Source organism: Adiantum capillus-veneris, chromosome 7 (genome assembly GCF_014529385.1).
Source record: "Adiantum capillus-veneris isolate H3 chromosome 7, ASM1452938v2, whole genome shotgun sequence".
In the NCBI taxonomy this organism is placed as follows: Eukaryota; Viridiplantae; Streptophyta; class Polypodiopsida; order Polypodiales; family Pteridaceae; genus Adiantum; species Adiantum capillus-veneris.
In genome coordinates this window covers 129801866-129824507 of record NC_140937.1, presented here as the reverse complement: position 1 = coordinate 129824507, position 22642 = coordinate 129801866, and the positions used below count along the sequence as shown (strand labels likewise).

The window sequence follows — 22642 nt, the reverse complement described above, 5'->3', positions numbered from 1 at the left end:
CGTAGGTCAAATCCGGTTGCGTTTTTCTACGGAAAAACGCAGACGGTCTTTGGAAACTGATTCTATGCCTACCGAAACCATACATAGTCCATTAGGTAGTCTTTAGACAATGTCAAGAGCGCGTATGGCAAGCCGTAGGTCAAACGGATAGAAGAAACGCCAAATACACAAGCAGTAGGTCAAATCCGATTGCGTTTTTCTACGAAAAAACGCAAACGGACTTAGGAAACGGATTCTACGTCTATCGACACCATCCGTAGTCCATTAAGTAGTCTTAATGCAATATCAAGACCGTGTATGGCAAGCCGTAGGTTAAACGGACAGAAGAAACATCAAATACATAAGCCGTATGTCAAATCCGGTTGCATTTTTTTACGAAAAAATGCAAACGGACTTCGAAAATGGCTTCTATGCCTACTGAAACCATCCATAGACGATTAGATAGTCTTTAGGCAATGTCAAGAGTGTGTATGGCAAGCCATAGGTCAAACCGATAGAAGAAACGCCAAATACACAAGCCGTAGGTCAAATCCGGTTGCGTTTTTCTATGGAAAAACGCAAACGGACTTCGAAAATGGCTTATATGCCTACCGAAATCATCCGTAGTTCATTAAGTAGTCTTAAAGCAATGTCAAGAGCGTGTATGGCAAGCCGTAGGTCAATGGATTTTAATTAACGCCAAATACGCAAGCCGTAGGTCAAATTCGATTGCGTTTTTCTAGGAGAAACGTAAACGGATTTCGGAAATGACTTCTATGCCTACTGAAACCATTCGTAGTCCATTAGGTAGTTTTAAAGCAATATCAAGAGCACGTATGGCAAGCCATAGGTCAAACGGATAGAAGAAACACCAAATACACAAGCCGTAGGTCAAATCCGGCTGCGTTTTTCTATGGAAAAACGCAAACGGACTTCGGAAATGGCTTCTATACCTACGAAAACCATCCGTAGTCCATTAGGTAGTCTTAAGGCAATGTCAAGAGCGTGTATGAAAAGCCGTAGGTCAAACGGACAAAAGAAACGTCAAATACACAAGCCGTAGGTCAAATCTGGTTGCGTTTTTCTAAGAAAAAACGCAGACGGTCTTCGAAAACTGATTCTATACCTACCGAAACCATCCATAGTCCATTAGGTAGTCTTTAGGCAATGTCAAGAGCGTGTATGGCAAGCCATAGGTCAAACGGATAGAAGAAACGCCAAATACACAGGCCGTAGGTCAAATCCGATTGCGTTTTTCTACGGAAAAACGCAAACGAACTTCGAAAACTGATTCTACGCCTACCGAAACCATCCGTAGTCCATTAAGTAGTCTTAAGGCAATGTCAAGACAGTGTATGGCAAGCCATAGGTTAAACGGACAGAAGAAACGTCAAATACACAATCCGTAGGTCAAATTGGGTTGCGTTTTTCTACGAAAAAACACAAACGGACTTCAAAAATGGCTTATATGTCTACTGAAACCATCCGTAGTCCATTAGGTAGTCTTAAAGCAATGTCAAGAGCACGTATGGCAAGCCGTAGGTCAAACGGATAGAAGAAACGCCAAATACACAAGCCGTAGATCAAATCCAATTGCGTTTTTCTATTGAAAAACGCAAACGGACTTCGGAAATGGCTTCTATGCCTATCGAAACCATCCGTAGTCCATTAAGTAGTTTTAAGTCAATGTCAAGAGCGTGTATGGCAAGCCATAGGTCAAATCCGGTTGCGTTTTTCTACGAAAAAACGTAGACGGTCTTCGAAAACTGATTCTATACCTACCGAAACCATCCTTAGTCCATTAGCTAGTCTTTAGGAAATGTCAAGAGCGCGTATGGCAAGCCGTAGGTCAAACGGATAGAAGAAACGCCAAATACACAAGCCGCGGACTTTGGAAATTGATTCTACGTCTACTGAAACCATCCGTAGTCCATTAAGTAGTCTTAAGGCAATGTCAAAACTGTGTATGGCAAGCCGTAGATTAAACAGATAGAAGAAACGTCAAATACACAAGCCGTAGGTCAAATCCGATTGCGTTTTTCTACGAAAAAACCCAAACGGACTTCGGAAATGGCTTCTATGTCTACTTAAACCATCCGTAGACGATTAGGTAGTCTTTAGGTAATGTCAAGAACGCGTATGGCAAGCCGTAGGTCAAACGGATAGAAGAAACGCCAAATACACAAGCCATAGGTCAAATCTGGTCGTGTTTTTCTATGGAAAAACACAAACGGACTTCGGAAATGGCTTCTATGCCTACCGAAACTATCCGTAGTCCATTAGGTAGTCTTAAGGCAATGTCAAGAGCGTGTATGGCAAGCCGTAGGTCAAACGGACAGAAGAAACGTCAAATACACAAGCCGTAGGTCAAATCCGGTTGCGTTTTTCTACGAAAAAATGCAGATGGTCTTCGAAAACTAATTCTATGCCTACCGAAACCGTAGTCCATTAGGTAGTCTTTAGGCAATGTCAAGAGCGCGTATGGTAAGCCGTAGGTCAAACGGATAGAAGAAATGCCAAATACACAAGCCATAGGTCAAATCTGGTTGCGTTTTTCTACGAAAAAACGCAAACGGACTTCGACGGAAATTGATTCTATGCCTACCGAAACCATCCGTAGTCCATTAAGTAGTCTTAAGGCAATGTCAAGACCATGTATGGCAAGCCGTATGTCAAACAGACAGAAGAAACGTCAAATACACAAGCCGTAGGTCAAATCCGGTTGTATTTTTCTACGGAAAAACGCAAACTGATTTTCGGAAATGACTTCTATGCCTATTGAAACCATCCGTAGTCCATTAGGTAGTCTTAAAGCAATGTCAAGAGTGCGTATGGCAAGCCGTAGGTCAATGGGTTTGAATTAACGCCAAATACACAAGACGTAGGTCAAATCCGGTTACGTTTTTCTACGGAAAAACGCAAACGGATTTCGGAAATGACTTCTATGCCTACTGAAACCATCCGTAGTCCATTAGGTAGTCTTAAAGCAATGTCAAGAGCGCGTATGGCAAGCCGTAGGTTAAACGGATAGAAGAAACGTCAAATACACAAGCCGTAGGTCAAATAGGGAAATAGAAAGAGAGAGAGATAGAGAAGTGGAGAGCGAGACAGAGAAAGAGATAGGGAAATAGGAAAATAGAGAGAGAAAGAGAGATAGCGAGAGCGAGATCGAGAGAGAGATAAAGGGAGATAGCTGTTGGATGTTGAAGAAACTATGGAACTAAAAGAGGCAAAGGGGTTTTGCCCGCTACATGCATTGCCATGTACACCTGGGAGTGCACATATGTGTCTACCCATATAGGATTTGACCAATAAAGACAAGATTTTGACCCGGTGGTCCTGATCGCCGTACACCTCTAGACCAAGGTGTACGGATATTGGGCAAGACTAGAGAAGGAGAGGTAGTTTACATTATGATTAGTATATATATTAAAACAACATTCATAATCATTGTAGACGGCAACGTCATCAACTAACATGGAGGAAAAGATTGCATGCTCATGCACGCTCTGCAAGTATCAAATCCTGCGCAAGCGTAGGATATGTAATGAGCATGTACACAAGTACGGAGAGTTTGCTAAAGAAACCGTACAGAATCTACGATACGACTCCTACGGAACGGGCATTGATTTTCAGGACATAGCACCTACATCTGAGAGATAGAGAAAAAGGATTATGCGTGAAGGTCCGACCAATATAGAGCCATGGATGGAAGCAGAAAAGGACTTACAGACAGAAGAAGACGGCATGAAGGAGATGCTAGATGTCTTATTCCAGACAAGTGAGGAGAACGCTAACGAAGCAGCACCAGAAGCCGTGCGCTTATCTCCTAAAGACATGTTGAGGAAGTTGGCACATCAACCAACTTATGAAGGGGCCAAAATATCGACGCTTCGTACTTGTCTAGTGTTTTTGAATCTTCATTCATTGTATGGGTGGTCAGATGCAAGCATCACTGCTTTGTTTAGGTACGTAATTTATAAAAGAGATTTTCCGATTGCAACGGTGACGTGCTTGGAGAGATTTTTAATTTAATGTGGCTTAAACAGGTTGTTGCGGGAGCAACTTCTCCCGGCTGGCAATGAAATGCCCCCCTCCAAGCCAGACGCAAAGCAACTATTGACCTCAGTTGGCTTGGACTACAACAAGATTCATGCATGTCCAAATGATTGCATTGTTTTTCGCAATGAATTCGCAGATTGTCTGTCATGTCCTAAGTGCAGAGCAATGCACTACAAACAAGATGCAGTTGGCGAGATAGTGCCAGCTAAAGTGTTGCAGCATTTCTCTATTATTCTTAGGATAAAAATCATGTTTCGTTGTGGTTCCATTGCAAAGTTGATGAGGTGGCATTCTACGAATAGATCCACTGACGCAACATTTAAGGTGCCTGCTGATTCAAAGGCCTGGAGGCACATTGAAGATACCTGGCCACATTTTAAGAGTGAACCACGCAATTTGTGTTTGGGCATGGCTATGGATGGAGTCAATCCATTTTGCTTGAGAAGCTCGTCATGGAGCACTTGGCCTGTGTGCCTTATCAATTACAACCTCCCGCCATGGCTTGCCATCAAGAAGGGTCATTTGATATTAAGCTTGATTGTACGTGGTAAGTTCAAGGCAAAAAACATGGATGTTTATCTAGCTCCACTAGTGGACGAGCTCCAGGAGTTATGGCATGGGATCGACATAGCAGATGCGGTTGAACCAGTAGGACAACAATATGCAAGGATCCATGGACCTCTTATGTGGACTATGCATGATTGGTACGAAGAAGAGAAAGAGAGACGCAATAGGGAGCGACAGGATTTCAGGCGAAGCCGAACGACTAGAGGTTTATCCTTGCCAAACTATCTTGCTCCTCTACCTGAACTCCCTACAATGGCATGGTTGGACAAGACAGTGAGAGCAGCTCGACAGATCGGAGAACCCATATCTCTAGAAGAGGAAGAGCTGGCTATTGGATGTGACTGGAAGTATCATACATACATGGCACTTTGGTCGCATGGAAAGCATTTCAAAACACAACAAATTGACAGCAGAAGAAACACGTTTGACAGTGGGGTAATGGTTAGTTTCATGCAAAAGAGCACGGCTAGTGCCAAAGACACGAACGAGAGCACTAGCAACCTAGATTACTGTGGTCTGGTGTCAGATATCCTGAAAGTAAGCTTCAGGCAGTTTGATATATTTTTGTTGGATGTGAAGTGGTTCAAGGTGTTTACTTCTGGTCGCAATGCAACGGTACGCAGAGATGGAAACAAACTTGTGCAAATAGATTCTACAAAGGTTTGGACAAATGCGAGCGACACATTTGCTCTCCCCGAACATTGCGAGCAAGTGGTCTCTGTACCGGACCCTCGAGAGCGACAGTGGTGGTTTGTGGTTCAGGTTGCTCCAAGAAATAAACAAGTATTTGAAGGGCAAGATCTCCTGGAGGAAAGTCAGTCAGACGATGTCCATACTACTGTGACATTAGATGAGATGGACGAAGGTATGGCAGAGAAAGCTGACAGATATACGAGGGATGACGCAGACGAGCCAGAATTGACACTTGTAGATGAAGATGCAATGGATGAAGACAATCTGCCAGAATGACTTGGGACAGAGTTATATTTGCAATTAGAGATAGACGATGAAACGGTGCAAGATCTTATCGATGATGCCTCACTCGTTGAGGCCTAGGCATGTAAGTGTTTGTGTGAAGACGTTGATTTAAAATTAATCTTAAAGTTAATTTAAACAACTGTGTTCTGACGCTTTATTTTACTTTCTTTGTGCAGGACTTTAGTATGGCAGACCAGTTTCCAGATCCCGCTTCTATGAGTGCAGATGCTTCATGGGCTTTGTTACACGGATGACGCCTGCTCAAATGGAAGAGGCTTCTCAGTACTGGGTAGCCAGAGGCACGGGTACTACGCCTCCAGGCTTCACACCCGAGGGTCCGACACCTAGGGGAGGGACACCTATGGGGGGGGGGGGGCGGGGGGGACGCCTATGGGTACGACGCCTGCTTCTTCCATCACGGCCGCTTCGACACCTAAGGGTGGGGCAGAGGCGGATACGTCCTTATCTCCACAGCACAGACGCACTCGCCGATCTCGACGATCTTCAGGTGGAGGTGGTGGTTGCTGTTGAGGATGGTCCACAGATGCTTCGACCCCTCCTCGCTCACGACCCCCGTCCTACCCAGGCACACCTCTCGACACACCCTTGGCACACCTCAGACACCTTGGGGGGCACACGATCCTAGTGCCTCCAAGATCTATACTGTACGGCCAGATGGTTCTGTTGACATGGGTAGAGTCGGGACTAAGATGAGACAGCGAATTTGCCAGCTCGCGGAGCTACAGTTTTCGACCAGCATTCTGATGTCTTGGGATGAGCAGGAAAACAACAAAGTCACTTACATAGTGAAGACCATCCTGAGAGAGTACCAGCCTGCTCCGGGTTCTGACGTTGTTCCGAAGAGGTGGATCAAAGGTGTTGCACGGGACACCGTGAAACATCGACGAGATGCAGCTCGGAAGGCTTTCAGGACCGGCTCACCGAAGCCTTCAGGCATCCCACACGAGACGTGGCTGCAGATCAGGGAGGATGAGCGGACAGCGGCCATGCAGTTCAGACAACAGTGTGAGGCCGCGCAGATACAACACCTTTCGCTATGAGTTTGTGAGTTTCTAATCCAATCTTAACTATGGCATTTTTTTAAACGCGATGAATCATTTATTCTTATTACTTTGATTTTTGTATAAACGCAAAATCTTGCAATGCATCGAGCCTCGACACGTCAGGAGGAGTCAGATGGATATCGCAGAGGTATCTATGAAGTATTGAATGATCTTGATGCTTCAAGAGAGCCTGTAGACTGGGCGGCTTACAGTTTCGGTGATCGCTTGAGGTGAGACGTTAATATGTGTGAGTTGATTTAATGAAGTAAGTATATATGAAGTAATATCAATACTAATTTTGTGAGTTGTCATATGCACAGGTTGTGATACCTAGTCATCAGTGGACAGGATTTCATATATATGCTTTGTGAGACATAGACACGCTTCAGTGTCTCCTTTTGTATAGACATATATATATGGTTATGATTATTGTTCAAAGAGTTATTGTTTTCCTTATGGTTATGGTTATTGTCATTGTCATTGTATAGACATGGTTATTTCTTCTATTCTTGTATAGACATAGTTATGGTTCAGGTTTTGTTTATGGTTATGTTTAACTTTCTGGTTATGTTTATGGTTATTGTTAATTTTGTTTCTGGTTTTGATCAAAGTGGTTATATTGGTCGGTTATGGTTTTAAGTTATGGTTATGCTTTTAAGTTATGGTTATGGTTCGTTATGCTCATTGGCCTTAAATCTCATGTGAGATCCTACATGGATAGCATGTAGGAGGCGTATACATGATATATTTTTTTTGAAAAGTTTATGTAAAAACGAAGGGAACTCTGCTGAAATTTCTGCGGGAGCACGGTTGATTTTGGTGCTGCTCGCTTTCTTGGGCAGAGGGCAGGAAGTCTGGCTGTGGTGGCTGTGTCCATCTTTTCACTGGGCACAGGCCAGGCTACCTGCCCGCTGCCCAAGAAAAAAAATTTCTGTTATGGTCGTCGATATATGCGTCTATATATCCGTCTATATCTACATCGCTATCTGGCGTCTATACCTGCGTCCATATCTGCGTCGCTATCTGCGTCTATAATTGCGTCCATATCAACGTCACAAAAAAGCCTTTCCACGCATATACCGATGCAAATAGCGACAGTTTCACAAGGACGCAGATATCGACGCAGGGCGTCGATATCTGCGTCGATGACACCTTTTTTTGTTGTAGTGTCTTCCCCGTCTCCACTCAGTTCGTGCCCTTTGTCACTCTTGCTTTGCATCCTCATATTGTTAAATCCACTTCTACATTACTGGATTGTGAAGCATGCAAAATCGGTTGATTTTAGCCTCTAGATCTTCCGTCATCTTCTTCTCAACACCGAGATTGCACATGACAATCTCAGATATGCACTCATCATCTATGGTTCGCCATAGCGTGTCCCGGGCTTTATCAAATCCATCTAGCCACTCTCCAATGTACACTAGGGACTCTGATCCCAGCCAACCTTCTGCCATGCTACCCTCCGGACGTGCCTTCTGACGCACATATCCCTTGAGCGTTTTCATGAAACGTTCTAAAAAGAACACCCATCTGGAATGTATTGTGCCAGCTATTTCCACCTCATCAACTATGTGAACAAGAAGATGCACCTGAATGGTTAGCATGGTAGTAGGAAAATGTTTCTCAAACATGCACACAACCTCCGCAGCATTTAGTTTGGCGAATGGTATGGAGTCTACGTTGATCTCATTTTGTGAGATCCATTGCACCAACTTCGCAAGTTTGTAGATTGTGTTACGGGCGTCAAGAGACAAAACATCCCTCAATGGCAACCGGTAAAATAAACTGCAAAACACGTCCAGCAATGATATTAAAGTCCACACACGAATTTGTTATACAATTCCCACTATGATATACTCCACTATGAACATACCTGACACATGTTATGCCAGTCATGTGACTTCAAACCGGTAAGCTTTCCTTCTTTAGTAAAACACGTTCGGAGCGAGTGCATTACGCCAGTGGGGGTCCGCAAAGATCGATTGAATGGTCTCTTTTACTTGGCGTTCTTGGACTCATGTGAAAATCCATGGTGCTTTAGGGATTTTTATCGATCCATCGGATGCTGTTTGCGGCTAATATTGCTCCATACGATCCACATTTCTAAGGTCAACTCTGGCTCCCAAAGTATCTTTCTTGCCGGTCAGATGGTCCCATAGTAGATTACCCACATTCTTGAATATGTGCATTGGATCGAGCAAGTGATTGATCATGAGTCGGGGCCAGTATGGTAACTTGTACCATAGATATAGTCTCTTCATCCCTGGGGGCAATCCGTCATCACACATCTCCTTCTGCTCTAACCATGCTTGTGCAGACATCCTCGGTGGCTCTCTTCCCAAAAATCCATTGCGTAACACATGATTCTCTGGAAGATACGCTTGATGACCTTCGTAGATTTGCTTCTTCAATGAGGGCGCCCTACGTGCATTCAGTCTAGGTCCACATGTGACACATGCTCTGTATCCGCTTGTTTGAAGCCCTGCATGTATACACATAATAATAGATCAGCTTGAGAAAAACCAAGATTTACAGTGTCTGAGTGAGGAGTGTAAATAGATAATCACCTGAGAATTCTGTTATTCCGGGATAGTCATGCATGGTCCACATTAGAATGCCTCTGATCAAAGCATTCCGTCGACCTGTGTGTCGGCTCATATCCACCACTTCTATGCCAATCCACAATTGTTGTAGCTCTTCCAATAGTGGACGAAGATACACATCCATATTCTTCACTTTATATCGCCCCGGCACAATCAAGCTTCGCCATAGGTGCCCCTTCTTCATAGTCAACCACGGGGGAATGTTGTAGTTGACGATGACAATGGGCCATACATTGTAAGATGTTGATCTTTGACCAAATGGATTTACGCCATCCATAGCCAGGCCTAAGCACAAATTTTGAGCTTCCCTAGAAAAATCCGACCATGTTCCATCTATATGTTTCCAGGCTACACAATCTGCAGGAATCCGTAGCACACCATCCGAAGATTTATTCTCCTATGCCATGATACTAGGGCAGCCATGGAATTACATTCGAAGAAATGATTGATGCGAGGAAGCAGAGGAAAATGCCGCAAAACCTTTTGTGGAATTTTTGTTCCGTGGAGATCTAATCGATATCTTTCGGAATCACATTTCGGACACTTCTCCATGTCTATGTATTCCCCTCTGAAAAGAATGCAGTCATTAGGACAAGCGTGGATCGAATTGTAATCCATCCCCAAGTTTCTTTCTTGCTTCCTCTCGAGAATCTGGTATCACATTATTTGCTGGTAGTATGTGCTCTTTGAGCAATCTACACAACATAAAAATACGATACAATTGTGTAAAAATCTATCAGATCATTATACATTTAGAGTTTTATTAAAGTAAACTTATTGTAATAGATCACATGAAAAGCGATGTGACTCTAGTGTCACTCCATCCAAACTTTACCTGCATGTTGAGAAGAACCAGGAGCGCTTTCAATCTAAACACACGTGCTCCATTATACAATGGCGTATCGGCTTCACTTTTCATATCATCATAGATAAGCCTTTCTAAATCCATGATCGTCTCGATCATTTCATTAATCTCGGGCTCAAACATTGCCTCGTTGGGAATGTGGTCTGCATGATCATCCCCCGAGCTATCAGAGGCTACATCTTGTGGCCTCACATATGGTGCTTGACCAAAGCGGCTGCGAACACGTCTATTGGGTTGCAAGATTGCTGCATGTTGACCAACGTCAGAGTCCGACGAGTTATAATTGGCAACAACTCGATCTATAATAGATGGATTGAACTCACCAAATTCACGAACGTGCTGCAAAGAAACGCGTCTTGTCCGTCGCACAACATGCTTGCAATGATTACAAGGACATAAGATCCTCTTTGAGAGATAGGTGTTTCGGTTGGACGGCCCCACATCCTCGTCACTACTCATAATGAGGGTAAAAATCTTATAACCTAGACAAAAAATTTAATCTTGTATTGGCATTCTTCGTCTTTTCTCTCTCTCTCTCTCTCTCTCTCTCTCTCTCTCTCTCTCTCTCTCTCTCTCTCTCTCTCTCTCTCTCTCTCTCTCTCTCTCTCTTTGTTCACACTGTAAACTACCTCACATTCTCTAGTCATGTCCAATCCCCGCACACCTCGGTCTAGAGGTGCACGGAGATCAGAACCACCGGGTTATAATCTCGTCTTTATTGGTCAATGCCTATATTTGTGGGTACAAGAAATCTACACACCCATGTCTACAATGATACTGCATGTAGTGGACAAAACCCCTTTGCCTCTTCTCTAGCTGTAGCATTTCACAGCATCTTAACATCTTTTCACAATAGATCTTTGTTTGTAGCATGTCGGTACGCCATTCTTGCAATGTAGCTGATGTCTGCTCAAGGCACTTAATTCTTACTCTAGATTTGACGGGATGTGGTGTGTGTGTGTGTGTGTGTGTGTGTGTGTGTGTGTGTGTGTGACCCTTGGAATCGTCATCTTGCATCACTAATTTCTGTGTAGGCTCAATTTTCTCTTCCATTAGCTGATCATGACGGCTTATTGTATGGTAGTAGCAGTCGAACATGCAGGTGAAATTGTTGGTCCGCATGGACTGTCGAGGCTATGAGCGTAGAAAATTTTCTCGCCATTTTTGACAAGTGTCGGCGGCTCTCTGAGTTGCACCTACACGAAAGTCTAAATCTAACCTTATCTTAAACGATAAAAAGAAGAAAATTTTATAACCTTTCTATCACCCAAGTGTGAGATTGGTTATGCCAATTCCCTCTTCAATAACAGGTAAATAACGTAAATAAACCTAAATCTAATCTAATATAATGTAAATAAACCTCAATTAATAAACCTAAATCTAATCAAACGTAAATCTAACTAAAAATAAACATAAATCTCATCTAATTTAACTTAAATAAACCTAAATCTAATTTAACGTAAGTCTACATCTAACCTAATCTTTAACGTCTTTTGGGATAGTTTCCTACGACGTTAAAACTCTCTTCTTCTTGTGTGTGTGTGTGTGTGTGTGGGGGGGGGGGGGGGGGGGGGGGGGAGGGGTGTGTGCCAATAAAAAGAGAAAAATGGTATAACCTCTCTATCACCTAAGTGTGGTAGATTGGTTATGCCATTTTCCTCTTGAATAACAGGTCTTGAGTTCAACTCCTCATCGGCTAGATCTTGAGGTCTCTTTAATTAGTTTCCTACGACGTTAAATTAAACTCTCTTCTTCTCGGGGGTGTGTGTGGGTGTGTGCGGCATGCCAATAAAAAAAGGAGAAAAATGGTATAACTTTTCTATCACCGAAGTGTGATAGTTTGGTTATGCCATGCATTTCCCTCATGATAAACAGGTCTTGAGTTCAATTCCTGTCGACTAGATCTTTAAGGTCTCTTGGGATAGTTTCCTACGATGTTAAGACTCTCTTCTTCTTCTTCTTTTCTCTATCTCTCTCTCTCTCTCTCTCTCTCTCTCTCTCTCTCTCTCTCTCTCTTTTCTTCTCTCAATGTGTGTGTGCATTCTTTGTTTATGCATGTGTGTGTGCGCTTTTTTTGTTTATGCTTGTGCGCTCTCTCTCTCTCTCTCTAAAACACAATGTGTGTGTGTGTGTGTGTGTGAGAGAGAGAGAGAGAGAGAGAGAGAGAAAGAGGGGAAGGGAACATGAGAGTGAGGAGAGGGAAGGAGCATACTTAGCTCTCCTTCCTCTCCTCGTGCGTGTGCGTGTGTGTGTGTGTGTGTGTGTGTGTGTGGAGAAGAAAGAGAGAGAGAGAGAGAAAGAGTGCGCGTTACCTTGCTTGCTTGAGCGCGCGCTGAAAACTCAGATCTGAGATCTAAGTTTTCGGACGCTCTTGGTTATTTTTTTAAAGCCCTGGCGGCGTCGCTATAGGCGTTGCTATGAGCGTCGCTATGTTACTTGTAACATACAACACGTATAGCGATGCCATGGTTTTTCATGTTTGAGCATCACACTACGAGCGTCGCTACTATTAAGTACCTCTTGTAGTGTTGGCCTCCTCTGATCTATCACATGAATAATAGGGCTTGAGATTTCCACTTGAATAATAGGAAGTGGGTAGGACTCATTGGAAGATTTTTTTCATCTCTCCCAACTCGTTAAAACATCTCCCCTATCTTCTCTCTCTCTCTCTCTCTCTCTCTCTCTCTCTCTCTCTCTCTCCACCTCTCCACATCAAATTGTCATGCATGTCTTAATTACACCCTTTGGAATGCTTGTGCCCATCCACCCAACAAGCGGTAGGACATGCCCTCCAATGGCCTTCTTGGAATAGCATAGCGCTTCAACTTGGAATCGCATGGAGCCTATCAACAGTAGCAAGAATCAATTGTTGTCTCAAGCAACCTAGTTGGTGATTGCCTTAATGTAATGGAGGACACATATTTTGGAAGATCATTACTCTAATGTGTGTGTGTGTGTGTGTGTGTGTGTGTGTGAGAGAGAGAGAGAGAGAGAGAGAGAGAGAGAGAGAGAGATATCAAATAAAAAAGTGACCAAGGATATGATTAAAACAATATGGCCATGGGAGGACGTGGAGATAAAGAAAGGACGATGGAAAGTATCGAAGTGTCTTCACAAAGTGATCAAAGATAACGATGAGAGGATCTGCTTGGAAGTTTTTGGCCATCCATTGCACAATGCATATGCGTTATATTTTGCAAAAATATTGTATGTATATTTTGTGCAGCAACGACCAATAGAATTTTCCTTGAAGGAGACAACTATAGCCACCCATGATATCATGGAGAGTCGTGTCATATTCACACGGGATGAGTTGGCATTGATAGTTGAGGATACCGACATACAATTAAAAAAGGAGAAAGATATTTTAACGACACAAGTGGTAGAGAAAGATGCAAAAATAACACGGCTATCTATAACAACCCAAACACCCCAAGCATCTCAGGTCTGAATGGAGAAAAGCATTCATTGCTTAAGCCAGGATGTTCAAAATTTGACACAATGAGTGAATCCTCTTCTTGTACAAGGGACACACAATAGTCACCTCGTCCTGCATCTAGAGTTGGTTCCGCGTCACAATCGGATACATCTTCATCTTCTCAGTGTCCAGTTTGCTACAAGAGTTTTGACGGATGGAGTGGATTCTATACATTGGTATGTGGCCATTATTATCACCTCATGCGTTTAATTTGTTTAATGCAAGATAGTAACCGATGCACAATCTATTCTCCACAAGGAGTAATATATTATATGTTTGGCATGGCAAATGAGTATAAATTTAAGCAAGCCCGTCAAGACACCCCTAGCACAATTAGAAATCTATCTGGTAACGAAGATGTCGTTTCTGAGCATAACAATTGAGATTGACAAATTATGTCTAATTGCTACTATGAAGCATTGTATATGATCAAAACATGTTAAATGCAAGCTCTTTCATAATGGTTTTTGACACAATCTTCATTCTACTCTCAAGCTATATTGAGTCTATGAAGTTGTTATCTTGTTCTGAGTCCGAGTGTTGTGGGTCTTCTTGTAATTCAACTTCCACATCTATTATCAGATTCTCTTCTATTTTGTCTATAGTGCATTGAGATACACCGACATTGAACTCTTCTTCGTTTTTGTTTTGACAATCATACACCCAGACTGGCATTTAATTTCCTCCTCGTAGCCATCACTTTTGATGTGATGCAATATCTTTTTGTTTCAAAATATATACACTATTTTTTTTCATATGTTTGTTAATAATCTATTGTGAATAATGCTATGAAAATACTTGTACATACTCTAGTTTCTCTCGGAACTTGAGTTTGTTGCACATTGTTTTAGTACTTGCATTGCAAGGGGACATAAGGTCGAGTAATGCTCTCCACCATTCATCATCCACCACTTCCATGCAGGTTGCTCTTTTTCCATTGATTGTACAAAATTATGTACAAAAGGACCTTCTTTTAGTCTAAATGAACTCATTTCTTTTATACAATCAATTCGGTCTCAAACATTGGAATAGAACGTGTTGACCACGTGATAGAAAATCGATGACCACCTCTGTATTGGATTCATATTAGATCTAAATTCCAATACTCCCGATCGAGCATGTAAGCTACACTATGGAGTGGACTATGAGCACGTTTCCATCTTGCATGAAAATACATGGCCAAAATTCTTTGTTGTTTGACAGAGAATGGTAGTTTCCACTCCTTCTCTACTACAGACTCTTTTAGCTCCTAAGGATTTTCAAGACTTTGTTGGACTGACCACCATGTCATCCACACTTTGCCCATATTTGGCACCTTCTGATCAAGGTTTCGATTTGCAGACATAACGGCATCATTACATGGTATGCATCCATTACACTCCTCCACCAAGCTGCTTTGTTTATGGACCCATGTAGACATGTAATTTTCTCTTTCACTTTTTCTTTCTACTCAAGCTGTCATTCATCAAAGGTTGTGCAATTAAAAGTGTTAATCACAACGCACTTACTACGGAGAAGTGATTACAATGCATAAAAGTGCATGCAAAATCAAATTTTAACAGGAAGTTTCAACATCACTGACATGCACATTCTATACAAATCGAGCACTCTTTGTCATTTCAAGATAAATTTCATGAGGACTACTTGTACCCAATCAAGGATTGTAGCCCCTTCTGTATCCAATTCAATATATAAAAGCTTTTCACCCAATTAAGGATTATAGCTCTTATATTATGTAGTGATAATTTATATCAACTCAAATATATGATGGTGAAAAATGCAAGAATTCAAGGATCTTTATATACCCAGTACACTAGTGCAGGGCATCTGACCCTTGACTATCAACTCGTCATTTACATATGCTCATCTTCTAAAACCAACTTCATCCATTTCATGGACCAATGGCTTCGTCGCAATGAGCATGAATCTCCAAATCCTCAATTTTTTGGTTTCGTACCTTTATGTTTGGTGAAGGATTTAAATTTTTTTAGAAGTGGTTACCAAATTAAAAATCATGTTCGTCCCAAAAAGGACCTGTGACTCTGTAACCTTAGGGCAGTTCACAAGGAGATGACTGTACCCAATGCTCGGATACACTCCCTAGGGATTTGCTTAGTCAAAGCACCACAATTAGAAGGGGATTTACTTTGTATAATTACGCCCACCAAGATTTTTTATTTTCTCGGTGGGCCTGCCGGTGGGCAACGTCCTTTACCCGACGGGCCCGCCAGGAAAATATAAAAGACCGGTGGCCCCAGAGGGAAAGTGTTTAAACCCGACGGGCTAACCAGCGCTATTCATTTTTGCATTCATCATCAGGATCACGTTAACAATTAACATGATCACATCTTTTTCTTGTGTAATTACTGGTCTTATTAACGTAATCACTCTCGATCGTGATCACATCAGTGAAATCCCCTAGTAGATGGGAGTCAACCTTCACATAACAATCCAAATCAAACCCATGGAAAAAAGAAAATTAAAGAGAGAAAAAGAAGAGGTGAATAGGAATAATCAGGCCCCATCCCATCCTATCCTATCCACAAGGATGCCACTAATGACTCTTATTATCTTAAGAGCATTAGTTATTCATAATGTCTTACCAGTCTGTGGTCAACAACTATTCCCTAGTCTGTGGTCAACAACTATTCCCTTGTTTTCTTAGCATCTATTATGAGAACTTTATGGGACACCTAAGATTAAAACCAACCTCTATTTATGTGGGTGAAATCACGTATTGGTGGTACAAAAAAAAGACCAATTTTGAATTCACCTGGTTAGTGCTGCTTTGTTATGGCCATAAAACAAAAGATGTCATATTCTTATTTTTTGGCGGTAAAACTCCCAATTTTATATTATGAGCTACTTTTGACAAAAAAACGTGTGTGTGTGTGTGTGTGTGTGTGTGTGTGTGTGTGTGTGTGTGTGTGTGTGTGTGTGTGTGTGTGTTGTAATAATTGCAAGGATAACCACTTCAAATTATTCTCTCCCGCATCTGAGACGAGCTATCATATGCGCTTGGAACTAACAAGCCAATTGGCCTTCCTATTATCACATCACAAGCTTCCTCTGCTTTGAGTTGTGATGTGCGGCCATCCTCTTTGTTGTGCTCATCCCAATCTCTTCTTGGTGTCCTCTTTGCTGGTTGTTATGAGGTCCCCGCGAAGGGTTGCTACTACTAAGTCCACTCCTCAGAGAGCAGCCAGGCCTACCAAGGGCAACTCCAAGCTCATGTCTCCTCGTGGCACCAAGACCACACCATATGTGCCATCCAAGGAAGTGAGAACACCAAATACTCATGCAAGCAAGCTGAGTTTCTCAGTCGTGCAATCTGAACATGGAGGGTCTTCTGTCCTTGCTGACGACGACATATCTACATCAAAGAGCAGAGGTGAGTTGTGCATGTTGTGTTGAAAATTGTAGATTGAACATTTTGCATGCAGTGCTATTAATGCAGATTAGTTGAGCATTGTTTGATATGTGTGTCAATACATAAATAAATGATGTAGTTTTTTAGGATCTAGGGTAGATGAGTTTCAAAACAAGATCTTGCATGTGGCCTAGTGTAAGCTGCATGTTTGAGATTTGCACTACACTTGCCAATTTGCATGTTACAAGATTTGATACTATATCTATGTTGTAAAAACAGCATTCTAACTGTTGAAATCTGTGAATTGACTTTATCTTTGGAGGGAAAAATATAATGGGAGATTACCCCATGCTCACAAAATTCTGTCATACAGCAGAGGAGCTACACAAGGAGTATGGGCTAAGCTACTAGGGGTGCTTCCAAAGGATCTAAATGAAGTTATGCTCCCAGAAGATTAGTGGTTAATAGTGTTCAAGTTTAAGCACAACAAAGGTGCGAAGATTTATCTTAATCACATGCACCCTCACTTCATAGACGACTGCAGGCTGCTCTTTCACAAGGTGTATCAAGCACCACCATCTTGTGGAGAGATTACATCAAATTTTGCTCGAGGGTACTATTTTGAGAGCTTCCATGCTGTGACAAAAGACCATGCAAGCCACACTGTGGCATGGGCCAAGTTTGGTGAGAACGTTATTCAGATGTGCAAAGTAAGAGGAGGGGGTTTGGAGCGGAAGATTGAGGGTTGGAGAAAGGCAAATGGTGCCACTGAGGCTGCCCACCACATTGGGAAAAGGCTTTCATTACACATCTGGCAGAAACTTGTGCATGAAGACCAGGTTTGTTGCTGCTTATCGGCATAATATGCTGGTTTGTGACTATGTCGCTGATTTGGAGTTATTGGTGGAGAGGATGCCGACCAAGAGCAAGCACTCTATGGATAGGCTCTTTGATATGAGGACCTTGATCCAGCTAAAAAAGGAGCCACCACTTAGGTGTGAGGGGTCCAACAATGTGGCCAAGCAGATAAAGGCAGACATTGAATTGTATACAGCGTGACTCCAAGAGCTCCAAAACCAAATTCCAATTAATGATGAAGAGGTGAAGGAGTTGGAAGTTGATCTTGTAGCAAACCAACACATGCTACAACGCCTACGGGTCACTGAGGACATAAAAGGCTCCAAATGGAGCTTGAGCAGGAGCAAATATGGTAAATGCTCACTTGGTCCTAGTTTGTCTATCTGACTAGGGACTCCTATGTTTTACATTATGTATTTTAGGTACATTTGATACTTCATTGGTAGTTGTGTAATGCATTTTGGTAATACATCTTGCAATTTTGGATTGTGCATATAGTCAAAGGTTTCCCATGTATATACATCAACATCCTTGGTCTTTGGTGCATAGAATACTCACTATAGAATTGGCTTTGGTACCTTTCCATGGTCTCCTTGGTATTTATAAACACTACCCCAACTAGTTTTGGTACGATTTCTACCTAACTTTGTTAGTTTAATTTGTCCTCGTACTGCCTTGAGGCTTTCTTGATATACCACCAATCATAGCTTTCTCTGGACTGCATTGGCATCTCCCTAGTCTTTGGTGCATACAATACGTTTGGTACTTTTAACAATTGTAGGGATGTCTCGGGTACTTTTCCATGGTCTCTTTGGGATTTATAGGTACTGCCTCCAACTATATTTGGTATTGCTCCTAGCTAAATTTGGCATGTTTACTTTGTCTTGGAAGTGCCTAGGTACTTAGACATCTAGGATGGTACTACCTTGGTGCTTCCTTGTTATAGTACCAAATCTAGCTTTGACTACAACATGCCTTTGTTAGGAAATAAGACGTAGCTAAATAGATAATTGAGTAGATTACTTAATGGAGAGAGACAGATTTACATACATGAGATTATAGAGTAGAGAGAGAGAGAGAGTACACACGATATACGTGGTTCACCCAATGTGGGCTACGTCCACGGGAAAGCAGCCACTCAATGGCTTTAGTACTTCAAAACAAGAAGTGGTTTACAAAGGGATTATACCCTTAATGAAGCTCCCGCGTTGCTTAACTCTCACCACCTCACACTCACCTTGTTGCATCAACTTCACACTATGAAATGTGTGTAGAAATGGCCTCCTTTTATAGGCCAAAAGGGCTGCCCTCTCTTATGAGAGGCAGCCATGTGTAGCCGCCCTTGTGTGAATAAGTCCAAATCGGACCCTTCAATCCGCCCATGTGTGGCCGCCCTTGAGAAGACAAGTCCACTTTTGAATTTGGCCACCGGCCATTGACTTCCGACCACCGGCCACCGGCTATTGACTTCCGACCACCGGCCACCGACCATTGACTACTGGCCACCGGCCAACCAACCGGTTGTTTTTCGACCACTTTCCGGCTGCCGTCTGGCCATAATATTCCGGCCCCTAAAGTTGCCCCTGATTTTTGGCCATGAAAATTTTGGTTTCTGGCGAGTGATTTTCCTTTACGCACGATGGCTTCTCCTCATAATGGGGGCCTTACAAATGTGTGCTTTTACCACAGAAAATTACAAGGGTAAATCAGGCTCCATACTTAACAGACTTGGTATGGTCTTGATCTCTTTCGTGCATAAGTACCCTTGGACTCTTTGGTACTCTTTTTGATGGTTTTGGTCCTTTGCATTGTTTTGGTCGTGCCTTGGACCTTATCATTGTAGGATGGGACCACTTTGGTACCTCCTTGGCATAGTGCCAATCATTTAGTCTTGGTAAAATTCCATGGTTTCTTTCTTAGTTTTTAATTCCTGTCTTCTAGTATTTTTGGTACTGTCTCTAGCTGCCTTGGTGCTCCCTTGATATACCACCAATCATAGCTTTCTCTAGGACTACCTTGGCATCTCCTTGGTCTTTGGTGCATACAATACTATTTGGTACTTTTAACTTTTAATGATTGTAGGGCTATATCGGGTACTTTTCCATGGTCTCTTTGGGATTTATAGGTACTGTCTCCAACTGTATTTGGTATTGCTTCTAGCTAGCTTTGGTATGTCTACTTTGTCTTGGAAGTGTCTAGGTACTTACACATCTAGGATGGTATTGCCTTGCTGCTTCCTTGCTATAGTACCAAATCTAGCTTTGACTAGAAGATGCCTTGGTATGTTCTTGATCTCTTTGGTGCATAAGTAACCTTGGACTCTTTGGTACTCTTTTTGGTAGTTTTTTAGGTAGTTTTGGTCCTTTGCATTGTTTTGGTAGTGCCTTGCACCTTATCATCATAGGATGGAACCGCTTTGGTACCTCCTTGGCACAATGCCAATTGTATAGTCTTGGTACCTTTCCATAGTCTCTTTGGTGGTTTTTAATTCCTACCTTCTAGTAGTTTTGGTATTGCCTCTAGCTTGGTGCTCCCTTGATATACCACCAATCATAGCTTTCTCTAGGACTGCCTTTGTATCTCCTTGGTCTTTGGTGCATACAATATTGTTTACCATTTTTAATGATTTTAGGGCTGTCTTGGGTACTTTTCCATGGTCTCATTAGGATTTATAGGTACTGCCTCCAACTATATTTGGTATTGCTTCTAGCTAGCCTTGGTATGTTTACTTTTCCTGGGTACTTAGACATCTAGGATGGTACTGCCTTGGTGCTTCCCTGCTATAGTACCAAATCTAGGTTTGACTAGAAAATACCTTTGTATGTTCTTGATCTCTTTGGTGCATACAGTACCCTTGAACTCTTAGGTACAGTGTTTGGTATTTCTTGTAGGTAGCTTTGGTCCTCTGCTTTGTTTTGGTAGTGCCTTGGACCTTATCATTGTAGGATTGGACTGCCTTGCTACTTCCTTGGCATAGTGCCAATCGTTTAGTCTTGGTACCTTTCCATAGTCTCTTGGGTGGTTTTTAACTCCTACCTTCTACTATTTTTGGTATTGTCTCTAGCTACTTTTTGTACTAGTGCCTAGTTACTACCTTGGTACTTTGCTTGGTAGTCTTAGTGGTTCTGAATCTAAGTAGCAAGTCCAAATCTGCATGGGCACTGCTGGTGCAATGATTGATATTTTTGTGCAATGTCTAGCACATGGCGTGTTCTATGAGATTGATTATTTTTCTTTTATTGTGTAGCAGACACAGCATGACAAGCTAGAGGCCTCCTACAAGGAGGGATAGGTCCATTGCCAATTTGTGAATGGGATGCTCAAGGAAGTGAAGCAGGGAAAGTGGTTCACCCTCTTCCCCAGGCCATCCCTTGTAGATATTGACAAAACAATCCATGGGTTTGGCACGTGTGTTGCATGCGGGGAGTATCAAGAGGTGGCGTATGTTGTGGGCAGCTTCATGGTAGAGTGCATGCGTCAATACCACCCTCTCTGCTTTAGTGCACTTTTGCACACTAGTGGCACATGTGTGAAAGAGGGGTGTGGAATGGTAATTCATGCAGTGGCAAAAGACTATATCATTGCCCATTATATTGTAAAGGGTCAATTGGCAATGTTTTCAATACGTTGAAGATTTCTACTTTTGGATTACAGTGTTCATTGAGTGAGTCATTTCTGATTTTCCAGATAAGGAAGATGTGAGGTCTTCAAGCCAATATGTGCAAGGAACAGACATGATGGGTGCGAAGAATGGTGGGCCTGGACCGACAAAGTTTTATGCTAAGGATGTGGAGGACCTTGCTAGTATGGAATGGGTTCAAGACGTCCTTGTAGACTTGGAATCTGGTTGGAGGAAGGAGAAAGTAGAGGGGCAAGATGTGTACACAACAGGTGACAGCCAAGGGGTGGATATTGCTATGGACACGAGGGAGGTTGTTGAAGGCCAGGATAGTGTTGGAATGAATACTATTGAAGCCTTTGCAATGGACGTCAACAAGCCACGGGACAAGCAAACCAAGTTTGATGAACCCTCTGTAATTGATGAGGTGCTGCTAACTACAACTGAGGCCATGGCAGGGCAGGGTGTTGTTGAAAAGAATGGCGCGGGAGCAGCCGATGGTGTTAAGAAAGTAGATAGTAGTGAGGATGGTGCTAAAGGTGGGACTACTAAGAAAGATGTAAACAAGGGAAAAGTTTAGGATAAGGAGACTGATCCGATTGATGTGAACATGGAAGCTACTAATCCAAAGAAGGTGATTGGTGTGATGTCGACATCTTCAGGTGATTTCACCTTGTCTGACTTATTGTCTGCAGTAGGAAGAAAGCGCGTCCGTGGACGTTCCAACAAGTCCCGTGCTTGCAAACTTTTAGCTTATGCCTACCCTTGTAATTGAGAGTTTGTGTCTTGATGTAACGTGTTGAGATTATATTTTGGTCTCCATCTATTACCATATGTTTTAAGTACAGGTTACATTTTCCTTCTTATATTTTGCTCTCTTGTGCTAGACTATGACCCTTTGATCTTTGAATTGACCATGTAAGTAAGTTGTTGTAGGATCTCCATTGTATGCTAATCAACTCAAGATATTATTGGCATTGTAGAAATTGATCCGTGGTGGCTAAAGGAAAAATTATTTTTTAAATAAACATGTCGCTAAGAGTTGGACCCTGCGTTCACGTTTAGTGACTCGCGCAGTATCCACTTTGATCTTTGTCGCACTCTGCATCGCCGCCATGCAACATGCTTGGTTGGACCTTGCGACATGTGCCACTTGTTGCTATGCTCTTGACGACTCCATTTGCGCACTTCAATAGCAA

At 42.5% G+C, this 22642-nt stretch overlaps 1 protein-coding gene and 1 pseudogene across 1 annotated transcript; both read left to right on the top strand.

Moving 5' to 3' along the window:
• The first annotated feature begins 3687 nt into the window (after window positions 1–3687).
• LOC147454618 (uncharacterized) lies at window positions 3688–21116 on the top strand. Its single transcript, XM_086517060.1, has 5 exons — window positions 3688–3947; window positions 4029–4173; window positions 4642–4745; window positions 17511–17805; window positions 21075–21116. Exons 1-5 carry the CDS (start codon window positions 3688–3690, stop codon window positions 21114–21116), a joined length of 846 nt encoding a protein of 281 aa, XP_086373186.1.
• Window positions 21117–21371: 255 nt separating this feature from the next.
• On the top strand, window positions 21372–22218 carry LOC147454617 (uncharacterized; annotated as a pseudogene).
• The last annotated feature ends 424 nt before the right edge of the window (window positions 22219–22642 follow it).